Source organism: Salvia hispanica, chromosome 6 (genome assembly GCF_029641045.1).
Source record: "Salvia hispanica isolate PSC_SH4W2 chromosome 6, Shi_PSC_v1, whole genome shotgun sequence".
In the NCBI taxonomy this organism is placed as follows: domain Eukaryota; kingdom Viridiplantae; phylum Streptophyta; class Magnoliopsida; order Lamiales; family Lamiaceae; genus Salvia; species Salvia hispanica.
This window is the reverse complement of record NC_142697.1, coordinates 38,047,346-38,074,943: the sequence shown is the minus strand read 5'-3', so window position 1 is coordinate 38,074,943 and position 27,598 is coordinate 38,047,346. Positions and strand designations below refer to the sequence as shown.

Here is a 27,598-nt window from a genome sequence, read left to right as displayed (position 1 = left end):
GAATGAAAAATTTAAATTTATTCCGCCAATTAACCTCTATGTAATAATCGAATAAGGGTGGTTATAAGAACGATTTTATAATAATCAAATAAGGGATGTTAATATAACCACAAATGGTGCGCATAAATTTCTTTGCAGCAATTGCAAATTGCCTAAAGTCCATGGCTCAAAACTATCTATAGTTGAGAGAGGTAGGACAGTCGTGCTGCAAAAGTTGGTGGAAAAATGTTTGCTTTCTCACATTTGCTTGCTTAAAAACAAGCCAACAATGCTTAGAAAAAGAGAAAAACTAAAAAAAAACAAGCTAGCTAGCAAATTTTGGATGAACTTGAATAATAAAAAGCATAAACTATATGATATCCAATATTTTCTTTCCTTTAGGCAACTTGGCAAGTTGAATTTGAAAACGGGTAATTAAATATATAAATTTAATTTCTATAAAGTTGTGTAAAATGTTGAACTGGTCACCATTTCAATCCATGGTTCAGTCTATATTGGAAATCCTACGATATCACTATATAAGTGTGTCAGAGTGTAATGATATGATATCCACATATTTATATTTAAGCTTTTTTATCCCTAAAGATTTAATCTAAAAACTTGTAGCATCCTCCACAACCCACATTTTAGCCTTTTTCATTGAACTCAGGTATATCTAAAATGATACTGTCCTAGCTTGAAAACCTGAGATTCAATCAAATAGACTAAAATACCCTTGAGTGGCATAAATGTAAAAAGGGGCATAAAAGATTGAAATAGCGAAAAAAAATGTTCGAAATGTGATTACCCTAAGTTTAGATCCCTCTTACCTGAAACATTCAAACTCAATTATCCAGATCCTTATTTTGTACTCCCTCCATCTATCATTTAAAGAGTCATTTTGATTCAGCATGAGTTTTAAGAAATTGTTTGACTTTATAAAGAAAAGTAAAGAGAGAAAGTGAGCGGGACGTGAGACTCATTTAAATATTAGTTTTATATTGAATTGTGAGTGTAAAAAGTTGGTGTGTGAGGTCCGCATACTAAAAGTGGGATAAAGTAAATGATTATATATATCGTGGACAAACCAAGATGACAAAAAGATTCTTTAAATGATAGACGGAGAGAGTAATTCACTCATAGTAAAATTACATAATTGGAAAAAACGAAGCTATTCATAACTTCCGAGTAATTGAGTCTTTAGGGTAGCGCAACAAAGCATCATTAACTCCAACTAGTTTCATTTTCGCAACCATTACCCCCCTATTCTCAGTCTAAGGAGTCGAAGATGTGGTCACTATCTTCTATCCATTGGACGACTTCTACTCGACGTTTGGCTCACCTCCACGTTCTCAAGAGCTTTTTCATAAGCGATGTTCATTCTCTTACTTCTACGTCGGAACCATCAGATCCCTATTTCTAGCAGTCTCACTTTAACACCCTTTACTCGATTAACTAAATAATCGAACAATCAATATCACATTTTGACATGTTCTCTGTCATCAAACCACATAAACATTTTAGAGATTTTGTTTTGTTTTTGCTTTCGTTCCTGGTTTCGTAGCCTAATAAACCTTCATAACAAACCTCCCGCAATTCTTGTTTTACTCACAAAATTTCTCTGGATAGAGTCTAGATATATCAGGATTTTTAGAATAAAGTGAAAAATTCTAAAATATGGAAAGAATGCCAGTATATACTGTATAACATTATTCTTCACAAGTTGAGAAGTGAAATAATTTAAGTTTTTGCCAAAATTATCAAATATCCTAAACTATTTATTCATATAGTAAACCACATTTCTAGAACCTAAGGGCATCCGCATCGCTGCGCGATGCTGTCTCGGTCTCGTCTCGACGAGACGAGACAATATCGAGACGGTGATGCGGGATGCATCTCGTCCCGATGAGACGAGTCGTCTCGATGCGTGACGCGTCACGGAGAGGCCGACCTCGAGCTGGCAAGACACGCGCGCGGCGCCACGTGGCGCGCGCTGGCAGATGGCGTGACGCCCACTCGCCGGCCCGCGAGTGGGCGTCGGAATTATGACGTCATAATTCATTTTTTTTAAAATCAATTTTTCGAAATTTTTAAAAAAAAAAAAAATGATAATACAACTGTTCAACGGTCATATTTTAAAAAATTTTATTTTTTAATTTTTTTTATTCTATAAATACTCTTCTCATTCTCCATTTTACACACAAACACACATCTATTATTCTCTCATCTCTCTTTCTTTCCTCTCCAATCACTTCTATAAAATCATTCCTTTATTTTTTTCTTCTCCCAAATTTAATCCATTATGGATTCATTTGAGCAAATGCGTCGAATAATGGAAGAATCGCTAGAAGAAGATCGACGTAGGGAGGAGGAAGCCGCCGCAAGTTTGGAACGTGATTACTTCAGTCCGAACCCGGTATGGGGAGATATCTACTTCCGTCGCCGTTTCCATATGTCACGCGCGCTATTTTTGCATATCGCGAGTACATTGGCGGCACGGGAAGAGTAATTCAGAGAAGGGTTCGACGCTGTTGGCCGTCCTAGCCATTCGACTCTCCAGAAATGTACTGCAGCGATCCGTCAGCTTGCTACTGGACAAACGGCATATTCGTTCGACGAATACCTGCACGTCGGAGAATCCACTGGGAGACTTTGTTTGTTGAACTTCTGCAAAGGCGTCCGGGCAGCCTTCACCGACGAATTTCTGAAGAAGCCAACCACCATAGATTGTCAATTTCTGCTCCAACTTCACGAACAAGTGCACGGATTCCCCGGGATGCTCGAGAGTGTCGATTGCATGCATTGGCAATGGAAGAATTGTCATGTGGCGTTGAGGGGGTCATACACGAGCGGCCACAAAGGCACCCACCCCACCGTTATACTCAAGGCCATCGCCGACTACCGGCTATGGATTTGGCATGCGTATTTCGGGGTCCCCTGCTCGAACAACGACATCAACGTGCTCAACAATTCCGACCTCTTCAGCGAAGTTCTGAATGGTAAAGCGCCGACCATCAACTTCATCGCTAACAATCGCCAGTATAAAATGGGGTACAATCTTACCGACGACATCTATCCGAAGTGGCCAACCTTCGTGAAGACGTTCAACAGGCCTGCGAACGAAAAACATTCTCTTTTTGCTCAGAAGCAAGAGGCTGCTCGCAAGGATGTAGAGAGAGCGTTCGGGGTTCTCCAAGCTCGATTCAACATTATCAAAGCCCCGGCTCGACAGTGGTTTATGGAGAATATGGTCGACATCACGTATACGTGCATAATCTTGCACAACATGATTGTCGCCGACGAAGGACCTGAGGCGGGAAATTGGTTCGACCCTGAAACCCCGGGAAGCTCAACCGCAAGTAGTCCGCCTCGAACGGGAGTGCATCCGTCTTTGCAAGAGCGGTTGTCTATTCGGGCAAGGGCACGTGATTCTACCGCCCACGCCCAACTCCAGAAGGATCTAATGGAACACATTTGGGCAAAATTTGGCAACCGTTAGATGATCGTCACTAGAGTACTCCTTCTTCTGCTTCTTTGCCTCCATTTTTTTTTATTTGAGTTTAAGGGTGCAATTTGTAATTTCTAGTTTTTTAAATTATGTCTTTTTTATTTTTTTTAGGTATTTAAATTTTAATTTAATTTTATTTAATGAAGTGTGTTTTTATTAATTGAATTTGTTGGAAATAAAAATAAAAAATAAAATTGAATGAATAGTTAAGAGATGAGATGGTTAAGAGATGGAGGGATGCAGGTGAGATGAGCTGAAAAGTACAGTGGGGTCCATGAATAGTGAAGAGATGAGACGGTTAAGAGACCGATAAGAGACAGGCATGCGGATGGCCAATGGATGTGAGAATTGAAGAATGACGTTAATATGATAACTATAAGTTGCACTAATGTTTGTATAAAAATTGTGATGAAGTCTAAGCTTACGTTTTTTTTGGACTCGTTCATTTGTCTGATATGGTAAGAAATGGAGAAAAAACTTGACATTTATGACTATCCAGTGTGTTAGTTTAAGTTTCATTCCTTGTAGCCTACTTCTCGCTAAGCTCGCACTGTTCATATCACAAATGGGGTTTTTCAATTATGAGGAAAGAGGTGGCTTTTATTTATGCCTCAAAAAAATCACCAAGAATTGAACTCAAAGATACAAATTTACCACGTTCATTTTCGGTTCCCCTCCCCCAATTTCGTCCTCCATTTCTCACTTCCGCGAAGCACATCCGTCGTGAATGCCTGCCCACATCGTTGGCTCTACTTCCATAAATTTCAGCAATGGCCGAACATTGTTCATAGCCCAGATCTAGATAAAAAAGAAAGCTCTGTCGTGTGGGCCTACCCATTATAGAAAAGAGAGACATTTGTTCAAGAAGTAGGCTGCTATTGAATTGCCACAGATTACATGGGCAATTAAAGGCCACCTCCACTATCAATTCGATAAGTATTCCCATGAAGTGGGTGTTTAATGGGTATACCCTATAGGCGAGGTGGATGGGTTTTTTTTTATGCCGGAGACGGTCTCTGTGTTTAAAGGCCTAAGAAGTAAAAAAAAAATGAATGTGTTATAAACTTATAATACAAGTTAGATTGGACCAAAAATAGACTCAAATTTGGATGAAGAAATAGTTTGTGATAATCTGAATGAATAAGTTGAAAGAATTTGGAATCAAATTTGAAAGAAAAATATATTACGAATAAAGTATAATTAAAAGAAATTTGGCAAAAATCTTAATAATTAATTAATTATATAGACTTCAAAAATTTGATATACTCCCTCCGTCCAACAAAGATTGTCCTACTTTGACCGGACACGGGTTTTAAGAAATGTAATGAAAAATGAGTTGAAAAAGTTAGTGGAATGTGGGTCCTACTTTTATATATTAGTTTTATAATAAAATGTGAGTAAGAATGAGTTAGTAGAATATGTGGTCCCCTACCAAAAATGGTAAAAGTGAAATGGGACAAATTTTGTGGGACGGACTGAAATAGAATAATGAGACAATCTTTGTGGGACAGAGGAAGTATTTGCTAAAAAGTGGATCCTGTATCTTAGTTTGATATTTGTGGAACAGATGCAAAAATGTAAACAAAAAAACAAACAATGCAGATCTTATTGATGAACAAATAGTAGTAGTAATATGGCATCAATACAAATCACTCAGCAGCCAGCAACACCAACACCGCTGACTATCCTCAACAAAACAGAACTATAAAAAAAACATACAAACATCTTCAAATTTTTATTTCATGCCAAACAATGCATGTCAACCACTCCCCACCACGGCGGCGCCACCTCCTCCTCCTCAGTCGGTGCAGCAGCGGTACATCACAAACTTGTCCATCATCTTTCCACACTCGGTACACACGACTGTCTCCGGTATGTAGCCGGCCTGCCCTGGGAGTATGAGGCGGTGGCAGTGGTGGTCGGGGTGGAACCCGGACAGGTGCTTGTCCAGCACCGGCACGAACTTGTCCGGGTGGTCCACCTCGTACGCCCACTCCGCGTACCTCTCGACCACGGGCAGCACCTTCTCCCCGATCCCCATCGTGATCTCGTAGTTTCCCCTGCTGAAAACGGCCCACCCCTTCTCGCTGCTGTCGAACGTCAAAAGGTCTAGAATGCCCTTCATGATGCGGTCGTCCTCCACGGTCCGTCCGATCTGCTTCTTCGAGTTCCACATGCTGGCCAGGCGCTCCCAGAAGTACCACACGTAGTCGTAGTACTCCGGGGCGAAGATGTGGCTCAGATTCTCCCGGGTTATGACGTCGTGGCACTGCCGCACCTTCTCGCGCGGGTTGCGCTTCCCCACGTAGAGCATCTCGAGGGTCACCCCGACCGAGCGTGCAGCAGCACGCGCGGCCGCGGTGAAGTTCCGGATCCAGACTATGTCGTCCCCACCGTAGAGGCAGATCACCTTGTTCGCGTTAATCTATCAAGAGTAAAATCGGAAAAATGATTACTTTTTTATCTTTAATAATAAGAGACAGAGGGTAAAATTGTAAAAGTGAATACTATATAAAGAGGTTGTGGCAAAGACAGAGTCGCAGTGGCGAAGCCAGGAATTACCCATTCTTGGATGCGGGGGTCAATGTGATCTGCGAGGAGTTCGATGTTCCAGTCGGACTCCTCCCAGAGCTTCCTCTCCCAATCCTTGGTGAAGGGGAACGCCTTGGCGCCCCAGATCCACATCATTGGGAGGGCGTTGTGGTTGGAGAGCTTCCCATGCGGGTCGAGGACCACGAGCAGCGGCCTATGAGTGAAGTGGAGCTCCTCACGGGCGTACCGGATGGCCACCGGGTTGACCATGTTCGGGTGGTCAGCAGAGTACCATGGCATGCTGTTGCGGAGGTCGTAGAATTTCTTCTCATCATACTCGGTCATGGTGCTCCCGTGGGCCATGATCGGGAGCCAGAGCACCTCGTAGTCGTGCCTCACCGACCGCTCGTTGTGGATGATGTGGAGCACGTGGAGCTCCTCCGGGGGCAGCTCGAGGTCCGAGATCAGGAGCAGGACGTATTTCATCTTCAGCACTGTTAGTTGCTCCTGTTATGAAATCAATAGCCGGTTTCAAGTTAATCATTTCTGTTAATAAAAAAAAACAATCGAGGTGAATATAAAAGTTATAGAAATCCGACATTAGTCCTTCTTGAGCCATCGTAGAGCGGCCTTTGGTCTTCTCTGAAGCGGAAGAGCTCGGTCAGGACTCGCATGTTGTCGATGTGAGCCGTTTCTAGAAGCCTCTTGAATTTGATGTAGGCATCTTCAAACTTCTTCCTCTCTGCAATCCAACATAGTCAGTATTAATTAAAAACCATATATACCAATCAATTTTGCTTAATGGCTGAGATTCTCACCAATGATTTCCTTGCAAATCTTCATTTGATTCTGCAAGTGATCAAGGATGACTTTGAGCTTGTGGGCCAGGTTGAGTATCTCCCACGAAGCAGAGGTGGAGGTCATGAACTCATGGCCGCCGCCGATGAGGTTGAGGAGCGTGGATGCGCAGACGAGTAGGCCTCGGATGCTCCAGTAGACGGCAGAGGGGATGTGGGCCGTGGCAGCAGTGATCTCGGGCGACTGAGAGTTGATGTAGAGAGGCGGCAGCTCCTTGAACTCGATGATGCAGTGGGTGACCTTGAGTATCTCGGTGAGCAAGTCGATGACAGCGTCGAACTGCTTCCTCAGCTCGCCTCCCCCGGCCACAGCCATCGTGTCCGGGAGGTCCTTCAGAGTGGCAATGTTCTTGGCCAGAGGGTTCTTGGTGTGGAGATGCTCCACTAGCCAGAACTCCCCGTAGTTGATGGCGAAGGCCGCGAAGGCGATCACGATCTTGGCATCCCAGGTGTAGCTGGCTAGCGATTTCAGGAGGTCCATTGTCACCTGGTGTGACTCTCCCCCACCCGCAGATTTGCAGACGATCTGTTTTCGGATTGGGGGAGGAAAAAAAAAATCAGGTGTTACAGACTCGGACCTATAAAAGTCGAAAAATGTCTAGTTTTGGGGTGCGTACCTCGCATGAGACCTTGTTGATGGGGAAGGCTAGTATTTTGACAATCTCCGTCTCGAGATAAGAGGGGCTGTGGTAGGCCTTCTCGTCGCGATAAGAAGGTTGGTAGGCCTTCTCGTCGCGATAGCCAGTCTGATAAGGCTTCTCGTCGTGGTATGCACCGCGGGAGACCTTATCGGCCGACATGTCCAAGTGGGGATGAGTCTGAGCTCCCTGAAAAAAAAGAGAGACACATTAATTAGAATAATTGATTAATAAGGCAATGTGATTTGTAGCAGCAATCATACATGAGTAGCAAGAGCATTAGTGGGGATATGTTCCTCGGCTGAAGGTCGGGCGAGGCGCAGGATGTCCTCGATGATGGCGAGGACCGGCCTCACGTTGATGTCCTCCATATCGGGTGCGTGAGTGGCCTGGATCTGCTTGTTGAGGGCACTCTCGTCGGACGAGAAGAAGCCGCGCTCCCCGGACATCGGGTGGCCGCGACCTGCCAAGCCCGGTCTCAGGGAGAGGGGCTTAGTGGAGACGTGATCAAGTTCGTGGCTAGGCCTCAAACTGTGATCCGCCACGGGAGTGTGGGCCCTGTGGTCAGTCACAGGATTATGCATCCTGTGATCGACCAGAGGGGTGGTGAGAGTGGATGCTCCTCCAGTCAGAGCCGGGGTGGTTTTGGTGCCCTGAGGGAGTTTCTCACCGGCCAACGGGGGGTTCTTGGTGGTTGCCGGCACAAGATCGCGGCCCGCCATTGCAAAATGAAGGGAAGGGAAAGGATGTGTGAGTGTGTGTTGTAGTGAGAAGAGAGTTGGTTGTGTTTCATTTGGTTAGTTTTCTAGGCTTTATATAGTGTTGGAATTATGGCCTTATTCTTCAAGCGCAAGAGATATCAGAGAGAGATTTTGATGATTAGAATAAAGTGGTGATGCATCTTGTTCTTTGCTTCCGTTGTGAACTTATGTTTTGAATTTCAGTTACTATAATTTTCTAATTACATGAGATAGACAAATCCTCTTTCGTTACAAAGTAAAAGGCCATTGTCCTATGTTTTCTAGCAATTATTATTGATTTATTTCAAACATTTTTCTGTTTCAAGAGGAATCAATCCCACAACGTGAGTCATGTTTGAACCTTCCTTACTTGCTGTCAACACTATCCTCAAACAAAAATCTTGTACTTGGATAATTGGATCAAGTTTGTATTTTAATTTCTTGATTTAATGGTACGTACAATCAATAAACAAAAATACGTTCACAAATTATTATTTTTGTCGATTATTTTGTATATCTAAATAGTCTGCAAGTGAAATATGTCGAGACATTTTTTGTACTACAATTCCTGAGATTTTGCTGTCTGTACTACGTAACATTTTCAATCTTGAATTAGACAAAGAGGTTGATTTTGATAGGAATAATCTTTATGTTTGTCTATATCTCAATCTGTGCTACTTTGCTTGACACTTTAGGTTATTTTAATGGTCCCCTATATTATACTTGTAAGATTCTTACTATTTAAAGTGCACTTCAAGCTGTTGAACTATTTCCTGTTCAAGCCAATCCTGCTCTTAGTCTGTATTATTATTTTTGTAAAGGTTACACGCTTTAACAGTAGCAATACCATAATGTATTATACGCACTAGTGTTAATAATGTTATTTTTCATTTATAATTCTAGCAATCTAACAAGTTAGCTAGGACTAGTATCTCACTTGTGCCGATTGTTTTCCTTTAAAATTAGGAGTATATCAAATTAATATACACCACAAGTAGAAGAATTTAAAAAAAAAATTAAATTAGCCCATAATATTGACATACTTGGATTTTACATGGTTTTAAAGGGTGGTTATGTATGAATTTGATCATATTTTGTCTATTATTGGACATGTTTATATCTACTTCTCTATTATATTGGTATGTTGACCATTTTGTTAAGAATGTGTAGAAAAAGGTACAAAATATGTGGATGTGCAGCAGCCTTGCTTTGAGACAATATTTACTGGAGATTTTGAAGTCCAATCAGCCCATAATGCATACCAATCTCTTCGTCTTTGAAAGAGATTCACGTGGGTATCTTGCACGCCTCAATCGAAGTTCGGTAGAAGAAGTTATGGTCGTTACAAGAACACTGCACTATCCAGAAACTTACACGCGGCCGGGTGAATTTTTACACTGTAAATTCACCCGGCCGGGTACTGTAATTCTGCGCGGAAATGGCCAGAAAGGGGTCGAAAATAACCACCCGGCCGGGTGAATTTTACTCTTTATAATTCCACTCAGCCGGGTACGCTATTTTGGCGTATTCTTTTGCCAAAAACGCGATTTTTTATGGGAGATCAAGGGGAAAACGCCTAGGGTTCACATTGATTCAACACCTACCGCCTCCAACACTCACACACACCTCCAAGAACACCTTTGAGAGAGAGAATTGAAGATTGAAGACTTCCAATCGGAAGATTGAAGTTGCAATTCCATAGATTCATTCTCACAGGAGTATCTTAATCTTTTCTCCATGTATTTCATTGAAGCTTTTGTTTCAAACATGGTTTTTATGAAGAACATGAGTAGCTAAACACCTTTTTGTAGAATTCTTGGTGAAGATGCACTAATTTCATAGTTTTTATCTAATTAATTTTGTTTTTGCCTTGCTCTTGTAGTTATTTGATTGTTCTTGGGTTTATTCCTTTCAATTGCTTGATCACCACTTGATTGTGTAGGATTAATTAGATTAATCGGGAGATGAAATAATTAATCTGGAAATAGAAATAGTTCACACCTTAATGCAATAAAACTCGGGAGAGTTGAGGTTTTGAGTGAGGTCTTTGACCTAATCGAGTTTTTGGGAGTTAGGGGTTTTAGGATTAGAAGAGGACTTCAATCCTAGCACTTAATCTACAGGTTTCTCACCTCGGGAGGGGGTTTAATCTATAATAGTGGTTGACTTAGTAACTCTAGAGACACCAAAAGGTAAGACAATTTGATTGGATAAGAGCTTGGAATTGTGCATCGGATCCTTGAGTTCTACAATTTTCTCCATATTATCTTTTCACTCCGTGTTTATTTGTTTTTATTTATCTCTTTGTTCATTATATGCTTTTCATAGTGTTAGAACAAAACCAAACATTTCCTGATTCTCTAAATAGTAGTCAATATTTGTTCGTGGCAGTTAAGTTGATACGAATTTGTCTCTGTGAGATACGATACTCTTGCTTGCTAATTGCTACACTAGCCCCGTACACTTGTGGGTATCATTTGTGTTAAAATAAGTCGAGTCAAATATCAGTTAAAATATTGAATTTGGAATTGAATTTGAAGAAATTGGATTCTAATTCAATTCTAAATCCTATGTTTGGTGAGTAATTTAATAATTGATCGTGAGTGCGAGTTAGCCTAGTGGCACCAAAAGTTTTGGGTTCGAGTCAACCGTGACACAATCATTAAATTTATTCGTTTGCATATAAAAATATTATAAAACAATTGATATGAATTTATATATAATTCCAAATTTTTTGTTGAGTAATTATTTAAATATACGGAATTTAGGAACCGATCTATTCTTTAAATTTTGTTCGAGTAAACCGTGACGTAATCTATAAATTTATTCATTTGTATACTAAAAAAAGGTACTATAAAAGAATTGATATGGAATTATATATAATTCCAAATTTTGTTGAGTAATTCTTCAAATATAAGGAATTTAGGAGGCGATATATTTTTTACTTTTATTATTCAAGTTTATGCTTTTTATATAATGCTCTTATTTGTTGTCTTATAAATCCAAAATTGTGCTACTAAATACCTGAAAGCCAAATATCGGACCAAACCACACCGAAATTAACCTTATCAACATAAGTAAGCTACTCTCAGACACAATTAGTTCCTTGATTTATGTCTTTTTGATAATAAAATAATCAAATACTTTCTGCTAATATCTCAAATGAAAACCTTGAAGTACGTAATTTGTTTTTGGGTAACTTGTGTTAATCACACAATAGGTTTCTTACTATCTTACTACTAAAAATTGCTAAATAAAAAACCTAGTATGATGATGATCGACTCAAAAGTTAATAAATGGAGTAATTAATTAATAAGAAATTATAAGCATATGGATTTTAAGGTTTTATTTCTCGGGTTCCATAGGTCTTAAAGCTCAAGTTTTTGTTTTCCAAAGTGTGAGACACTGAGTCGCGACCATCTTCGAAAATAATGACTTAGATTTTGATTTTCAATGTATTTTATAAATATTGATATTACATCTGGACACAAATTACATGTCATATTCTATGTCAATGTCAAAGCAATTATGCCACGTCAATTTCTTAGTATAATTGTGAACGTTTGAATGTGTATTTTGATGAATTGAAAAGTCATTAAATTATTACATTAATTGTAAAACTCGTCTAAATTTAACATCGGAGCAAATTTGTGATTTTTTCAGCAAATGTATGTAAAGTCGGGTTGGATCCAAGCCCATCTGATCGGCCCAAATGATGATTATGGGTAATTATATAGCCCACTAAAAAGCAATGTTGCACCAAAATTAGATGATCTCACACAACTCACTTAAAAGGGTCAAAAACACACTAACAACAGCAAATTATATCTATATTACTATAGTGCTGTTAACCTTAGATAAAACACTCTCTACGCCTCACATTTGTAGACAACAAACTTCTCCATAGGAACTCTGCATTGCCCACAAATCTTTGTTTTCTCAGCCAATCCTTCTTCATATTCTACCACTTCATCATGCCTGCACCCCCTACCATCACCCGGACCCTCGAGGGCGGCCCTGAGGGCGCCCGCCAAGCCCGTCACCGTCTCATTTCCACGCCACATATGCAAGGCCTCGAGGCCTTGCTCAAGCACTCCTTGCTCGAGCATCACCACGTCTTTTGACCACCCCTTCCCGATCACCCCCCATCCATCTTTGCTTCCCGAATCCAGCAGCTCCCCTACCCGGGCTGCGATCTCATCACATCTGCCAGCCTGGCCCTGCTGCCCTATCGATCTTTCTAAGGTCTCGAGCCTAAACCAGAAGAAATCTATACTGGTGAAAGTGATGGAACTGCTCAGATCTTCTTGATCAATGGTGTGTATGATGCTCCTCACATTTTCACCAGGATTCTTGCACCCAACGTATACGGCTTCAAGATCGAACCCTAATGCTCGTATTTTCTTTATCTTTTGGCTGAAGTTTCTGATCCAATCTATGTTGTCACTCCCATAAATGCAGAGGTTCCTGTCTTGCTCAATCTGAAATTTCACAACATGAAGTGTTAAAAGGCTTTAAAGTGAGAAATTCACTAATTCAGACAGGAGTCTTACCCATTGAGACAATAAGGGGCTGATCCCATCAACCAAGAGGCCTACTGTCCAATTTGCTTGCTCCCACAGCTCTTTTTCCCTCTCACTGGTGAAGGGAAAAGCTCTAGGCCCCCATATCCACACCATATCCATCGCGTTTGTGTTGGAAACGAGACCATCTTTGTTCAACACGACCAAAACCGGATCATCTCCGAGTCCCCACTCCTGCCTGAAGAAGCTCACAACAGCTGGATGCAGCGACCACGGCCTTCGGACAGAGAGCCATGGCACGCGACTTGAGAAGAACTCGAAGCTCGTCTTAGCAGCCGAGCTCCACCCGTTTGTAGACGGAACTGGGACCCACAGCACCACACAATCCTCTGCACCAGTTGTTTGCTGTACTAGAAAATATGCTTTGTCTAAAGGGAGCAGATCAGGCTTTGTGATCAAGAGCAGAACTGTCTTACTCTTCAATTCAAGAATGCCAATCTGTTTTAATTCAAATAGTAATTACTAATTTATCCGAATTCTTATAAGATTTGGTAAAAAAAACTCACCTTTTTTGAAGAACAATCCTTGAAAGGAAACTCATCCTGCCAAGAGAAGAAGGCGCACAGCGCCTTCTGACTGTCTCCCTTCTCCTCAAACACATGAAGCAGTTTCTCATACAGCCTTCTTTCTGCAAGACAACAGCCTTAGATTCCCAGACTAAGCAAAGATAAACTATTTTCAACACAAATAAGCAACCTATTTGCTGCTGGCATGTATCAATACATTCTCCAAGATCATTGCACAAACAACTCAACTTGTTGCCTAGACTGTAAAGCCCCCATGCTGCGACAACAGCTCTGTCTGAACACCTGCAGAGAAAGAGAGGGAGAGAGTTTACGCGCCTCATAAACTGAAACGACATGGAAAACAACAGAAAACAGAAACATGGAATGGAAAGAACATGCACTTGCTCAAGGCTAAAGTTTCTCAAATCCGCAATCTGTGAAAAGCAAACCAGTAAGCTTCTACAGATCCAGTAGCATGCCAAGCAGATCTTCGACCTCGTCATCTCCCTATCTTGATTATCCACCATCTCGTGCATGGCGGACCAGGACTCGTAGCTGATCAGCAACCTAGTCAGCCTCAAAATGGTCCCAACCAGCAGATTCAAGGCCTTAAACCTCGGCCTCATGAATGTGACCGTGCTAGGGATTCGCCTCACTACTGCAAGCAAATGGGATAATGCATTTTCTGACTGCATCTGCAAAACAAGCCAGAACACGCCATAGCTGTGCGTGAAGGAAGCTAGAGCCACCACCATTTTGGCATCCCATCTAAAGGGGCCAAGCACTTCAAGTATCTGTATCGTGCTTCTGTGCAGATCTTCGCCCCCAATGCAACGCGCAAGCATCTGGGATTCCAAGATTATGCGTTAGGACATCAAATCGAGAAAAAGGGTGTCTAGGTTTTAAATTTTTACCTCGTTCGAGACCTTGTATATGGTGCGACAAACCGGCTCCTCTGATGCAGATAGATCATAGTCGAAGAACGTGTCTTGATCAAAATCCTACAAAAAAAAAAAAGAACATGTGTAATGCAGCAGGTGAAGTTGGGAAACAATCAAGAAAACTACAATGCAGAAGGCAACCTACGGTTGGATTCTCTGTCATGCAGCTGAAAATGGCCTCTACTAGAGTCAGCAGCAGGTCGGGATCGAGCTGCTGCTGATCATCAGGGTCGTGCGTGAGCACGATCTCCCTTATTAGAAAATCATCAACATTTCTTGTAGGTGAAGGCATGATGCATGAATTTATCAATCAATCAATCAATCAAAAATGATGCTTGTTGTGATGGAGAGAAGCAAAGATCCTCATTTGAAGGGAACAAGCAGCAGCCCTTTTTGCAAGATTCCATCTTGTGTAATCTTGAAGAGACAACATCAAATTTTGTACTACTACCATTTTTACATTATGGCTTAAGACACTATACTTAGTTGAGGCTTCACTTTGGTAAGAATTGTTTTTTTTTTTTTTGGCCATTTTCTTTTGCTGTTGTAAGTTGGTAACTTTAGCTTTGGAATCTGTTGATTAAAGCTGGTGCTGCAATGCAAAATTTGGGTGAGGAAACTCACGATATTTATGGGTGAAACAAGTGGAATCTAAGTGGGGCAAAGGTAAAATGTGGTATTGACTACAACAAGAAAAGCACAAAATTTGCAAAAGTGACTGTTGTTAATTGTGTTTTTAATTCCTGCATCGTTGTTGAACATGTGAGTAATATATGTTCATGTGACTTATATTAATATTATTCATAAAAAAAAAGTTGCGGTAGTACTTCTTCGGTCCTTTATAATTTGTCATCATTTGATACCGTATAAGTTTAAGAAATATAATAGAAAGCGGGTTGAAAAAGTTACTCACATATGAATCCTACTTTTATATAATTTCTTCGTCCACGAACAAGGTCTCATTTCTTTCCGGCACGGGTTTTAAGAAATGTTAAGAAAAATGGTTGGAAGAAAGTCAGTGGAATATGAGTCTCACTTGTATATATTAGTTTTAAATGATATTTGAGTTAAATGAATTGGTGGAATGTGAGACCTTTTTACCATTTATAGTATGAACCGAGACTCCTATTCGTGGACAGACAAAAGTAGAAAAACGAGGCTTATATTCGCAGACAGAGGGAGTAATAGTTTTATAATAAAATGTGAATGAGAATGAATTAATGAAATGTAGGTTCCACTCCTAGAAATGATAAAAGTGAAAGTTGACAAATTTTTAGGGACAGACAAAAATGGAAAGCTTAATAATTTTTGGACAAATCGAATGAAGTGAGTGAGATTTGAGAATATTAAGAAAAGCTTAATCTATTTTTCTCAACACCAAGCAACCAAATTAGATTTCTTTTCTAAAGTCATGGGCTTGAGGTATATTTCTATACTTTTTACCTATAATATTATTTACTAGTATTTGTATGTAAGATAAAGAATTTAGTGGGAATTTGTTGGTGTTTTGTATATAAGTCGAACAATTCAAAAATTTGTTTGAAAATGAAAATGTAGTGTAGTACACATATTGAGTAGAATTTTTATTCAATGTATGGTGGCGATTTAGTTAGGAATAGAATAAAAGACGTGTCATTGTGATAAATGATCGGTGTTGGTTGTTATGAAAAGAAGAAAGATCTGGTTTGACAGTGAGACTAATTAGTTGATGATGAAATACTTCAGGTTGCTGTGATTCTCGGAGCAGATAGCAACTGAAGGCTGCGTATCAATTCTTGATTCATTTTTGCTAATTAGATGTTAAGTATTGAGTGACTGTGTCAATAGTATCTACTAGTGCTACTAATATTTTGCCATTTCATAGGCATGGTTAGTTCCCAGCTGAAGCTGTTCTTGACTCCTGAGTGTAGGTAGGCCTGATTGTAAGCTCTCTTTCTTGGACTTAGAGAATTAGAGAAGTCCATATCCTTTTCAGTTTAATTATATAATGTGATTTAGCAGATGGATGAAGGAATTGAAATGGTTGCTCATCCTATCTGCTCTGGAATTTTCGATCATCTTGGATGTATGGATGATAACAAAGGTTTCGTTTTGAATTTTGATATCCTTGTTGTTTCCTGCATCTCAACTTTTCTACACGTTTCCAGGGAAGCTAGACTGCATATATGATTGAGAAGGGCTATTTGAGAAACCGGTAAGTGTCTTCTTGTCTAAATAGCTAGCGAAGCTCAGGTGATTCTATCACGGAAAATGCCTTATTGCCTTTTTGCGTTATTGCTCATGAAGATCACACCACTGAGACACGATGAAGGAATGAGAATTCAGTAATAACTCAGAAAACAATCAAGTAAAAAATCCTATCTATCTATCAAATCCAAAAGTAAAAAACTAAAAAAAATGAAGCTCTCAAATCTTGATGTAGAGTGATCTACATCTCCATTATTGATCAGAATCAGATAGAACATTTCTTCAAACTATTTACAGGGGTGCTCGGCACCTTGGATCCTCAGTCGATCCCTGCAATGGTTTCAGGCGACAAAATCTTCAAGACTATCAGCAGTTGATGGCTAAGGATACAGCTTTATTCTGGTTGTGATGATGCTCCTGCAAATCGGACAGTCTTCGAGGTACACTCCACACTCACAACAGGTCTGTTTTGGCACCAAATCCACACACAGTTTAGTGTTTTTACTACTTTATTGAACTGAAATGGCTGCTTTTATTACCTGGTGTCCACAGCCAAAAGCCATGTCTTTCGCGTTGCTGAGGCATATGGGGCAGATCTATTCAAGAAAACACGAGCTTAAAACAGATATGGATTGTCAGAATCACAAGACACCATATTTAGGAGGATTCTTCTTACCTTGCTGTCATAAAGAGAGGTGGAAGATGAGGCTATGCTGTGAGCAGGAGCTGTTGTTTCGTGTGGATCGGGATAGTATGAACCAATTCTGTGGAAACTGCTACTCGAGCTGCTGTAAGGACTGTATCGGTTGCTGCCACCCCTCGCTGTGGAAGGCGGCCGCAGAGCAATTCTGCTCGGATCTTGACCTGTTTGCCGGCTGTTCAAAAACAGACAAAACTGCTAATTAGTACACATTTGTCTGAAGGTAAAATGTATCACGATGATCATGCAGGAAAAAAAATTGATCTAAATTTGTTTACTTTAAAATGTTGAGCTCTAGGGTAGCTTGGTACTGTGTTGGAATCTCCATAAGAGCAGACAGTGCAAACTCTGCCTCTTTTCTTGATTGCTCCACATTTCTTGACATTATGTCTGTGAAGTTGACAAACTGAAACACCCAAAATTGTGAATAATTGGAAAAAAAGAGTAAAATGTAGTACTCTACTTATTAATCTGTGATCCATGGGTGGCTTACTTGAAAGTTGTCGAATGCTCTCTGGGGGAGGTTGTCGTCGAACTCCTTCATCATGTCCCAGGGGCCATCGCCAACACCAACGACAACGATGGACAGCGGATAGTAGCTGGCATTGCTTGTCCAAAGATTGTTAGGATTTGCACAAGTGAAATGTGTTTAATTTGCAAGAGGGATTGTTGTCACCTTGCTCTAACAATTGCATCTACTGTTTGTCTCTCTTGATGGCTGAGTTGTCCATATGGAGTGTCAACACTTCTTGTTACCTAGATCATCACCCATTTTTAGATGAAGATCATAGTTTTGATTGATGGATGAAAGAAGAGAATTTACTTGTCCATCTGCTATAATGAGGAGAACATGGTATTGGCCACGGCTCTCATCGACGATGCTCATAGCCATCTCGATAACCGGGGCGAATGACGTCGGCCCAGAAAGGCGAAGTTGGGGGACTAATTCTCTGTATCGTGTCAGGACCTCCTCGAACCCCTCACAAAACCTTCCGTCCCCATAAAAGCTAAAGACGTCTTGATCGTGTGTCGATGCTATAAAAATGAACTCAGCTGGTAACACGCTTCTCTTTCAACCATGTGTAAATAGTAAAGTCAATGAAAAAAAATGAAAAAAAGTACCATCTCCAAATCCGAAACATGGAATCAAATTATCATCATCAAAAGCAGACAAAGTTTTTCCAATGATTGAGATGGCTTGCTCATAGGGATTTGGTCCACTCCCAATTGTGTGTAAGCTTTTCCTATTGAATGATCTTGCCCCTACAATTATTTTCAAATAATTACTAAAAACTAAAAAAATATCTAAATTAAACAAAATTAAAATTTAGATGAGAAATTCAACCTGTCCACTCATTGCTTTTAGTAAAATCAATGCCAACTATCAGATTTGATGACTCCAATCCCGACCTAGAAAGAGCTTCCGTAACCTAAGACGATACGAAAGATTATTACAAAATGTGAAATTAATTTTTCTAAGATAAAAATAAATAAAAAAATTGACTTGGGTTGACTTCATGCTAACCTGATCGAGAGTTTGGTAGTTATCGGCGATTCTCGAGAATTTCCGGTCAAGACGGCGGCGGGGCGGGGAAGGAGTCGGGGGAGGCGGCACGTAGCTGTAAGCGGGCGGGGTGTGGTGGTGGCGCGGGGTGCAGCACGGGTGGCGCGGCGTGGCGGTGTAAGAAGGCGGCTGGCGGTAAGAGTATTGATGATCATGATCAAATGAAGATGAAGAAGTGAAGAATCTTCTTGCACTTGAATTCTTGTTTCCCATCAAATAAACTATGCCAAAAAACAATATCAGCAAGAACCACATAAAACTGTTTTTTTATTTATGTGATACTCAACTTCTTATGCAGGGATTTAGTGCTTTTGTAGAGTTGCATACTTGCTTTTCTATGCAATATAATAGTGCTATATATATGACTTTTTTGTTGGAAGAATTCATGACTTATCCTATTCCTTTACATTTAAGTAGTTTTATGGTTGTTTGGGAATCGCCTAATTCAGATCTAAAATATGTTTCACTTTGTTAAAATTACTAACTTGGAACTCGAGATCGCATTCATTGTATGGCTGAAAATGATTTTTTTATTCTCATAATAATTAAGGTAATAAAATGCGTTATCCTTGATCTATTGTATTATTAAAACCTGAATTATTTTATTAAAACCTTAACAATATTCGCGGTTCACAAATTGTCCAGATGGCGAAGAGGATTGCACTCATGGCTACAGTGGCGATCATATGGAGGACCCGGAACAAGATTATCTTTGATGGGAAAACTTGACGCAACTAGGGTCATCTTTGAGATCAAAGAAGCACCTATAACATCCTGTACTCACACTTTCTACATGAGCAGGTTCTTCTCCACCTTCCAAATAAATGATGGAGTTAGTTGGATGTTTTGGTATTAGACACACTTTGAGTCACTCATCAGGGAACTCTTTTTCCCCTTGGGGAGTTTTATACCATGAGGTTTTTTCGGCAAGAGGTTTTAACGAGGCCTGCCCACTCTGGGTTTAGATAGGTGACTTGAACTGTGATCATCCTTTTTGGGGCTTGCCCCGTATTGTTCATTTCTCGGTCTTTACCATGTTGGTTTGTACTAGCCAACTTGTGGCTATTTCTCTTGTACTTCCTAGGTTATGCCCGAGTGTATGATGTAAACATTTGGTTTTGGTTCTATTTGATTTATTTATTCATAAAATAAAATAAAATTAAAACCTGATCTCCAAGTATTAACAAAGTGATATAATTTTTAATAATAAGCAAATCTTGAACATGCGAAGACTTGATGCAGTTTGGTCAACGGAAATAAACTTAATATACATGACTTTTTCATAAAGTTCAATTAACTCTCAAATTAAATTTCTAGAAAAGTGATTGTTTTCTATTCACATGCAATTTCCAAGAAACTTTGGTAGAGTTGGAAAACTGCGACAAGTAGTTTCTCACCATTATACCATGAAATAAATATGGTCAGTCAAAAATTATAAAAGTGTAAATGTGTAATTAATTAAAAAGTCGTTTGATTTTGATGCAAGAAATGAGCATCTTGTACGTAATCGTTGAGAGGGCACCACGACAGCCCATTTAGGTCAACTAGCTATCTGCAGTTAAATTTTATTTTATCAATTTCTATATTTTTATACATCACATTGTGAGGAGGAAATGTGTTGTCCATCTTTATCTAATCAGAGGGAATCCAAGAAATTATATGTTATAATGTGGTAGTTACAAATTTGAATGACTTGTTTGTTTGTAGGGATTTTTGGGTCCTACTTAGATATAATCTTGTTATAGATAAGAAAAAAAAGGGTTATGTCTATTGATGAAAGTATTCCTAATTAATCATACCTCCCCTTTTGTTTCTTTGGGTAATACTCGTTTGAATTTGGGCTATTTATAATACTACTACTGAATATTGTTCAACTCTTATAATAATGTCTCATCCATATTTTTATCACGTCGTCTATTTTTTTAAAATTAAATTCGACTAACATTGTTGGTGTATCGAACTTATGTAAAGGGCAGAAAAGGATAATCTAAAAAGCCACTAAAGACCCAATACATTTTGATATTTGTATGATTTGGGCTTATTATCTGGGATTGTATAAGCCCACGAATGGGCTAGGAAATGAAATGACAGGCCAGCTTTCATCTTTGAAATGTGAGTGTGTGTGTGTGTGTCTATAGGGGGAAATTGAAATGATTTTATATTTAATTAAAATATGAGAATTCGCATCATTCTCACATTGTGATTATAACAGCACAAGGAGGAAACATACGAAAGACTCATGATGGATTATTCCGATAGTAATCTGGCATATGGTTCAAAGGTGTAATGTATGCATTTGGCATATAGTGGTATGGTCGGTCAATCACTATAGTGAGTACTTACGTGTTTCGGAAATAACGATTTACGAATGTTTGCATCATTTTTGTCGTAATGTGATGAAATTTTCGGAGCACATTACTTGAGAAAGCCAATGGCTGATAGCTACGGCGATTGATGCAAATGTACGAGGAGAGACATGACTTCCAAGAATGTTAGGGTGTATCATTTGTATGCATTGGAGATGGACATGGAAAATTATCTGCATGAAAATGTCACTTTACTCGCAGTGTTCATGGAGCATGGAGCCCCTACAAGCTAGATGATAGGAGTTGCAAGAAAGAAAGTGTAACGAGTATTTGAGATTTTTCAAGCTTGTTGGTCCATGATTAGAGGTGAAAGGTAAAAAAATATTGTTAATTTTATGTTTCCTTGTAGCATTATTAGTGCTAAAAATTTAGGATGAAATGAAAATTGAATGGACAGGTCAAATATCAATCAAACACATGATTTTATAGGATGATTCATTGAGTAAATCCACATAGGTGAAAGTTGAAACACACAAAACAACCTTCTATATGACATAGCATATGTGAGCACGATTTAACAGTATTTAATTAAGGGTGAATTACCTGTAAAGTCACGAGCTTTTATATAATTTGTCTTTTTCTGTGAATTTTAAATATTGCATGAAAAAGTCATGAACTTCACTCGATTGTGTAAATTTCTCATCCGATCCGATCCGATAGATTTCTGACATAAACATATCATATGTAGCGCGCGAATGCATGACTTGGCAAATGACAAATTTATGTTTCAATTTGAATTGTGGAATTAATGCTACTTTTATGCTGAATACGATTTGTATGTTTTCATTTGTGCTACTTGTACGCTTGTGGTAAGTCCGGTGTTAGAAGTTGCAAAGATAGAAGAAAAACAATAAGAATTAGTGGAGTTGCCAAGTCACGCCTCCGGCGCGCCACGTAGGATAAGTTTGTGTTGGAAATCTGTCGAGTCGGATAGAAAATTTACAAAGTCTGGTAAAGTTCATAACTTTTCATGCAACAATTAAGTTCATAGGAAAAATCAAACTATTTTAATATAGAACTAAAATTGGTCATAAAGCACAAATTGATTAAAGGCTCTTCTCTTTGAGGTGAAACATATGTTTCGTGGCCAGAGTTCATGTGATTTTACTGTCAGGCTGGAACTGGTGGTCGGAGTTTATGTGCTTTGTGGCTGACGAGAGAAGAAGAGAGATAAAGTGAATTTCCTTTTTCATTTTAGTTAATTATGGGTTAATATTCTAATTTAGTCAAAATTTTGCTAATCGTCCGTTGTGCGTTAGTTTTTAATTGAACCGTCCAAAATGAACTGATTTCGGCCTGAGTTGAAATGTGTTGGATGCAATAATTCAAAATATAATGTCTGAGACCAAAATCGTAAAATAGTCATATGCTTATGACCACTTTTGGGCCTTACTCTTGCGTGTATATTTTCATCCTGAATTTATAATAAATATTCGGCGTTATACTATCAATTTCAATAGTATTATTAATCAGTTATTTCAATCTTATTTATTTATTATTTTTTATATAATTAAAATAATTTGTAATTATATTATGGAGTATGAAAATAGTTTATCCATGCAATTAATTTAATTAATAATAATAAAAAAAAAAACCATAGTAATTTGCCAACCTGTAATCTTTGGCTTACTCACTCTCTCTCTTTCCCATCGCTTTCTCTCCATTGAAAAACAGCAACCTTTGTTGAACGGATCTTCTATAATTTTGTATGTGTATCCTCTCTTTAATTATTTAATAATAACAATAGGAAAAAAAGAATCTCCTTTCTCACTTCGCAGTAATCAAATCTATGCTGTTCATGCCCAACGACCAATTCACTAGTTCATGTAAGTTTTCTTTTTAAATCTATTTCTCTTTCAGTTATTGATGCGATTTTTAGCTATTCTATAGTATTTTAGCTCAGATTGGTCTTTGTCGAATCCAATTTTCTCCTTTGATTTTGAGCAATTATTTTTGGTCTCCTGAAAGCTATGTAGTAGGTTTCTTTTTAGTGAGGGGTTTGGGTTAGAAAAATTGGATGAATTATTTGAGATTGGAGCATTAATTATTGACTTTGGGATGTTTTTTTCTGTGAAAAATTTGTTGTTGTGGGGTTTAATTGAATTGGGGAATTTGTGAAAAGCTTCGTCATTTGGGGGTTCATTGCCCTAATTTGATGTGTACTTGTGGGAATCGGGAAGTTAAGTTTAGGGATTTTTTTTTTGGTGGAAATGTGACTGAGATGCGTTGGGCTCTTGTTTATATATAGTACTAATTTTTAGGCTTGATTTTGGTTCATTGCCCTAATTTGATGTGTACTCGTGGGAATTGGGAAGTTCAGTTTAGGTTTTTTTTTTTTTGTATAAATGTGATTGAGATGTGTTGGGCTCTTGTTTTTATGTAGTACTACTAATTTTCTAGGCTTGATTTCGGTGTGGTTTATGATAGGGTTATCGAAAGAAATTCTCAATAGGTTTACTTGGTTTTACAGATTGGCAGTTTAGGTTTTGAGATGTTAAGGGAAGAAGAAAAAGATCAGGGATCCAGTGTTGGTTGGAAGACGTTCTCGAGGTCGGTCTCATGGACTGAGCGTCCACCGAGAAAATCTAATTCTAATTCGCAATGGAATAGCAAGGCGAGGGCGTGTTTGTCACCTCTTCAGCCTCTTTCTATTGCCCGACCAAGTATTGAAGAATGGCCAAGAGCTGGGTCAGATGATTTAGGTGTATGGCCTGATCCTCCGACTCCCGGTGCAAGGCCTGGATCAAAAACACCGCGCGGAACCTCGAGTTCTGATCTACCTCCAAGAGAGTTTAAGTGCAGGAAGGACAAGCTTGCGTTTTTTGACAAGGAGTGCTCAAGGATTTTGGATCATATATATTTGGGAAGTGACGTGATTGCCAAGAACCGTGAGATCCTCCGCCAGAGAGGGATTACCCATGTGCTGAACTGTGTGGGGTTTGTTTGCCCGGAATATTTCAGGAATGAGCTCGTTTATAAGACCCTTTGGCTACAGGACAGTCCGTCTGAGGATATCACTAGTATTCTCTATGATGTGTTCGATTACTTTGAAGATATTCGTGAACAAGGTGGGCGTGTCCTTGTCCACTGTTGTCATGGGGTATCTCGATCAACCTCATTGGTCATTGCATATCTTATGTGGAAAGAAGGGCAGAGTTTTGATGATGCTTTCCAACATGTCAAAACAGCTAGAGGAGTGACTAATCCGAACGTGGGATTCGCTTGCCAACTTTTACAATGCCAGAAGCGTGTGCATGCTTTGCCTGCCAGCCCAACTTCTGTTCTTAGAATGTATCGTATGGCACCTCACTCACCTTATGACCCCCTTCATCTTGTACCGAAAATGTTATGTGAAGCAGAAGCCAACAGGCTCGATTCCCGTGGAGCGTTCATAATTCACATTCCTTCTGCTTTATATATCTGGATAGGGAAGCACTGCTCCTCAGTGATGTCTGACAATGCAAGGGCAGCTGCTTCCCAAATTATTCGTTACGAGAGGTTTAAGGGTCCAGTTATGTTCATCAACGAAGGTGAAGAGACAGTTGAATTTTGGGATGCTTTTGGCCATAGGAAAGGTCTGGCTGAAGGCTGTCATGTGAAACCTGTGGAGATAAATGGGCTCTCTGCAGGGGTTGACATGGCTACTGCTGTTCCATGTCTGAATCAAAGGAAACTTGATGAGTATGATTTGGATTTTGATATCTTCCACATGGCACTTTCTGGTGGGGTCATACCGCCTTGTCCATCATCTGAAACAGGATCCGAGACATGTATTCCTTCCCGAGAGAATGGTTGGAACAGATTAAGAAGTAAGTTTACAGATGACACTGTGAAGGAATTTGCAACAGACTCTGTTGTCTTGCAGGGATGTGATAAAGTTGAACCGGTAGATATGTGTTCAGTGAAAGACACTGTCTCGTCTGCTGATATATCGAGCTCTTCGAGTATGAAGAATGATTCCAAGGATCCATTCGCTTCTTGTGTATCCAGTAGCCTAGGTTCTGATGCTTCTCTAGTGGACTCTCCACCGTTCAATCTGGTGGATTCTTTTTCCTCATTCTTTGTTAGTAAAACGAAATCGAACTCAACGTCGCCGTCAATCTCACCTTCAACATCTGATTATTCAAGTTCCTTTAGCTTCTCACCATCGTCCTCTAATTTGTCTGACTCGTCATTTGTATCTGCTCAACCATCGCCTCACACACTTGAATCAAGTGATAGTGATCATAGTAAAAGAGGTCCTACAGAGGAAAGTCTTCGTTGTGTAGCTGAAAGTACATGTTTACGTGACATCGCAACTTCTCCTCTATCAGGAGAAGCAACCTCCCCTTGTCATGTTTCAAGAGCCGCTGGTTTATGTTCATCCTCTGGACAGAGTTTGCCCTCCCTTGCAGAGCGTAGAGGCAGCAGTCTTCCTTCTCGGATGATCTTGGCCTCCATCGATGAGGAGTCTCATGTTTCAGAAAATTTTCCAAGATTCTTGGAAGATGATGCTGTCAAGGATGTTGACTGTGAAAACTCCCATCCTGGCGTTTCTCTGGAAAGTACAAAGGAAGAACCTATTCGTGATGCAAACGGCCATGTTGCTGATGTTGACTGTCCAACCACATCTCCAGTTGAAAAGAAGTATGACATTTCATGTTACAGCGGATGATATGACAGATGAAAAAACATTAACTACTAATCTAGGAGTATCATTTAAGTCATCTTCTATGCATAAATTGGACATGCTTTAGGCATCTTTAGTTCTAGTCTTCTAGATCAGTTTGTAGTATACTTTTTCTCCTACAAAGCTTTCTGCTCAAATTTCATATTCCTTTTATGTGTGGATAGGGTGTAATGGGACATTGAAGGGAAGTCATAGTTAGATGATTCAGTACAAACGTCATAATTTTCTCTTGAGGAGGCTTTCGGCATAGGTGCTCTAGTTAAGGTAACGTAATCCTCATCTAAACTTATTATACATGCATTGACCATGTTAGGCTGAAAAACTAATATGTACACGCTGGGTGGGGAATGTATTGTGAGCAATCTAAGTCGCAGATTGTACCTATGTGTTTTTTATCATCTATTTTAACCTAGGAAACTGGTGCTCTACTAATCACACTTATCAGTATATGCAAACCAAATCTAGAATTTTCTATATGGGTATCTACTTAAAGCTTCCTGAGTGCTTAATATTGAGGATGCCCCTTTCTTAATATGTCGAAATTTGTAGATGTGTGTATATGTGTGAGAGATGTATGTCTAATGAATATTAAATGTGAAATATTTGTTTTGTCAAGTAGGAGAGTTTGTTTAAATGCATGTATAGTGTTAAGTGTTAACCATACATATGCATTATATGAATCTCTAACATAAATGACCAGCAATTCAAGTCGGATGGACACGTAGATGTTAGATTAGTAATATTGATGACAATCTATTGTGCAGTGACTAAGTTCTTGAATTTGCCTTTTTTCATGTCTTCCCAGATAGTCAAGGAAGGTGAAGAACCATTGTAGCTCCTCAAGCATCTGGCGTGCTTCTTGTTAGACAAGTATCTAGATAGTGGGATCGAGCAACGATGAGAACCACCATTCAGGTAGGCAGCATCTTTATTTTTTTCTCTTTCGAACCTTTGATCACAGCTCTAATGTTGACAGCTCTAATGAGTTGCAGTGGCATCCCAAAGCAGGAGATGTAATGACAGAATTCATTTTTAATTCTAAAAACAGGGAATAATTGTGTATGTTTATAGGAAGGATTTTATACTACAAGTCTTCATGTAATAAGTGCTATACCACCCTTTCTATAATCATCTTCGTCTACTTATGTCGCCATCTCTCTCGCCATACAAGGATTTTGAGCTATGATTTTACTATATTAGTGTTGTCTGCATTCAAGTATTTGATTTATTCGTCGAATGGTTCTTGATTTCAAGGTCTGCATACCTATGCTTATGCTGTTCTTGAAATATGATGCTCTTGAAATGCTTCTGCAAATCCATGATTTAGAGGTCTCTTGCTGCAAATATTATCTAGGGGATTTTGCCCTATTTGAATCAGAAATCATGCTAGTGAAAACTGCACAAATTCACATTGTTCCATGTCCAATTCTTGAAATTTGTAATGATATGTGGACTATGTTCCTCTTTATTAGAAGAGAGTAAGATTAAATGATTTTGTTGACCACTTTTAATATGGAGTATGTAGTATGCAGTGACGCAATTGTTACAATTATTTCATTTTTGTGAAAGGTGATGCACTTGCCCCATTGAGGGAATATTCAAAAGGCCTATAGGAATCTTAATAGTAATATAAAAATATTAAATCAAATAAAGTGCATGGGCACGATAAAAAATTGTACAATTAAGATTCAAATATGTGATCTTTTTATTACGAGATCTTCTTCTAGCCAAATCTTACACTTATCATTACGTCAAGAAAATTATCCATTTAGTTTGATTATATATAAATGTTTGATTATATATGTACAATTATGTATATTTATTATCA

At 39.2% G+C, this 27,598-nt stretch overlaps 4 protein-coding genes across 11 annotated transcripts; 1 reads left to right on the top strand and 3 right to left on the bottom strand.

The window, feature by feature from the left end:
• Positions 1-5,065: 5,065 nt before the first annotated feature.
• On the bottom strand, positions 5,066-8,294 carry LOC125206058 (protein SIEVE ELEMENT OCCLUSION B-like). The gene is made up of 6 exons (XM_048105343.2): positions 7,778-8,294; positions 7,494-7,703; positions 6,838-7,402; positions 6,619-6,761; positions 6,050-6,526; positions 5,066-5,912 (listed from the first exon to the last, which is right to left on the bottom strand). The coding sequence occupies exons 1-6, from the start codon at positions 8,234-8,236 to the stop codon at positions 5,286-5,288; spliced, it is 2,481 nt and encodes an 826-aa protein (XP_047961300.1). The 5' UTR covers positions 8,237-8,294; the 3' UTR covers positions 5,066-5,285.
• A 3,663-nt stretch (positions 8,295-11,957) lies between these two features.
• LOC125208126 (sieve element occlusion protein) lies at positions 11,958-14,710 on the bottom strand. 3 transcript variants are annotated; one of them, XM_048107685.2, is made up of 7 exons: positions 14,430-14,709; positions 14,258-14,344; positions 13,743-14,188; positions 13,534-13,646; positions 13,344-13,465; positions 12,808-13,275; positions 11,958-12,735 (listed from the first exon to the last, which is right to left on the bottom strand). In XM_048107685.2, the coding sequence occupies exons 1-7, from the start codon at positions 14,574-14,576 to the stop codon at positions 12,124-12,126; spliced, it is 1,995 nt and encodes a 664-aa protein (XP_047963642.1). In that variant the 5' UTR covers positions 14,577-14,709; the 3' UTR covers positions 11,958-12,123. The 3 variants fall into 3 exon arrangements, with proteins under 3 accessions (XP_047963642.1, XP_088916711.1, XP_088916712.1); XM_089060585.1 differs by having other exon boundaries at positions 13,534-14,188; positions 14,430-14,710; XM_089060586.1 differs by having other exon boundaries at positions 13,534-14,188; positions 14,426-14,550.
• A 1,880-nt stretch (positions 14,711-16,590) lies between these two features.
• Positions 16,591-19,144, bottom strand: LOC125203783 (Copine (Calcium-dependent phospholipid-binding protein) family). Its single transcript, XM_048102225.2, has 10 exons — positions 18,697-19,144; positions 18,517-18,601; positions 18,294-18,434; positions 17,995-18,206; positions 17,848-17,927; positions 17,665-17,770; positions 17,450-17,577; positions 17,148-17,346; positions 17,011-17,067; positions 16,591-16,935 (listed from the first exon to the last, which is right to left on the bottom strand). The coding sequence occupies exons 1-10, from the start codon at positions 18,988-18,990 to the stop codon at positions 16,852-16,854; spliced, it is 1,386 nt and encodes a 461-aa protein (XP_047958182.1). The 5' UTR covers positions 18,991-19,144; the 3' UTR covers positions 16,591-16,851.
• Positions 19,145-22,757: 3,613 nt separating this feature from the next.
• Positions 22,758-26,923, top strand: LOC125205877 (protein-tyrosine-phosphatase MKP1-like). 6 transcript variants are annotated; one of them, XR_007173866.2, is made up of 5 exons: positions 22,759-22,927; positions 23,572-25,727; positions 25,935-26,034; positions 26,576-26,685; positions 26,763-26,923. XR_007173866.2 is itself a non-coding variant. In XM_048105051.2 (3 exons), exons 2-3 carry the CDS (start codon positions 23,593-23,595, stop codon positions 26,577-26,579), a joined length of 2,139 nt encoding a protein of 712 aa, XP_047961008.1. In that variant the 5' UTR covers positions 22,758-22,927; positions 23,572-23,592; the 3' UTR covers positions 26,580-26,923. The 6 variants fall into 6 exon arrangements, 1 of the variants encoding a protein (XP_047961008.1); XR_007173865.2 differs by having other exon boundaries at positions 26,747-26,923; XR_007173867.2 differs by lacking the exon at positions 25,935-26,034 and having other exon boundaries at positions 22,758-22,927.
• The last annotated feature ends 675 nt before the right edge of the window (positions 26,924-27,598 follow it).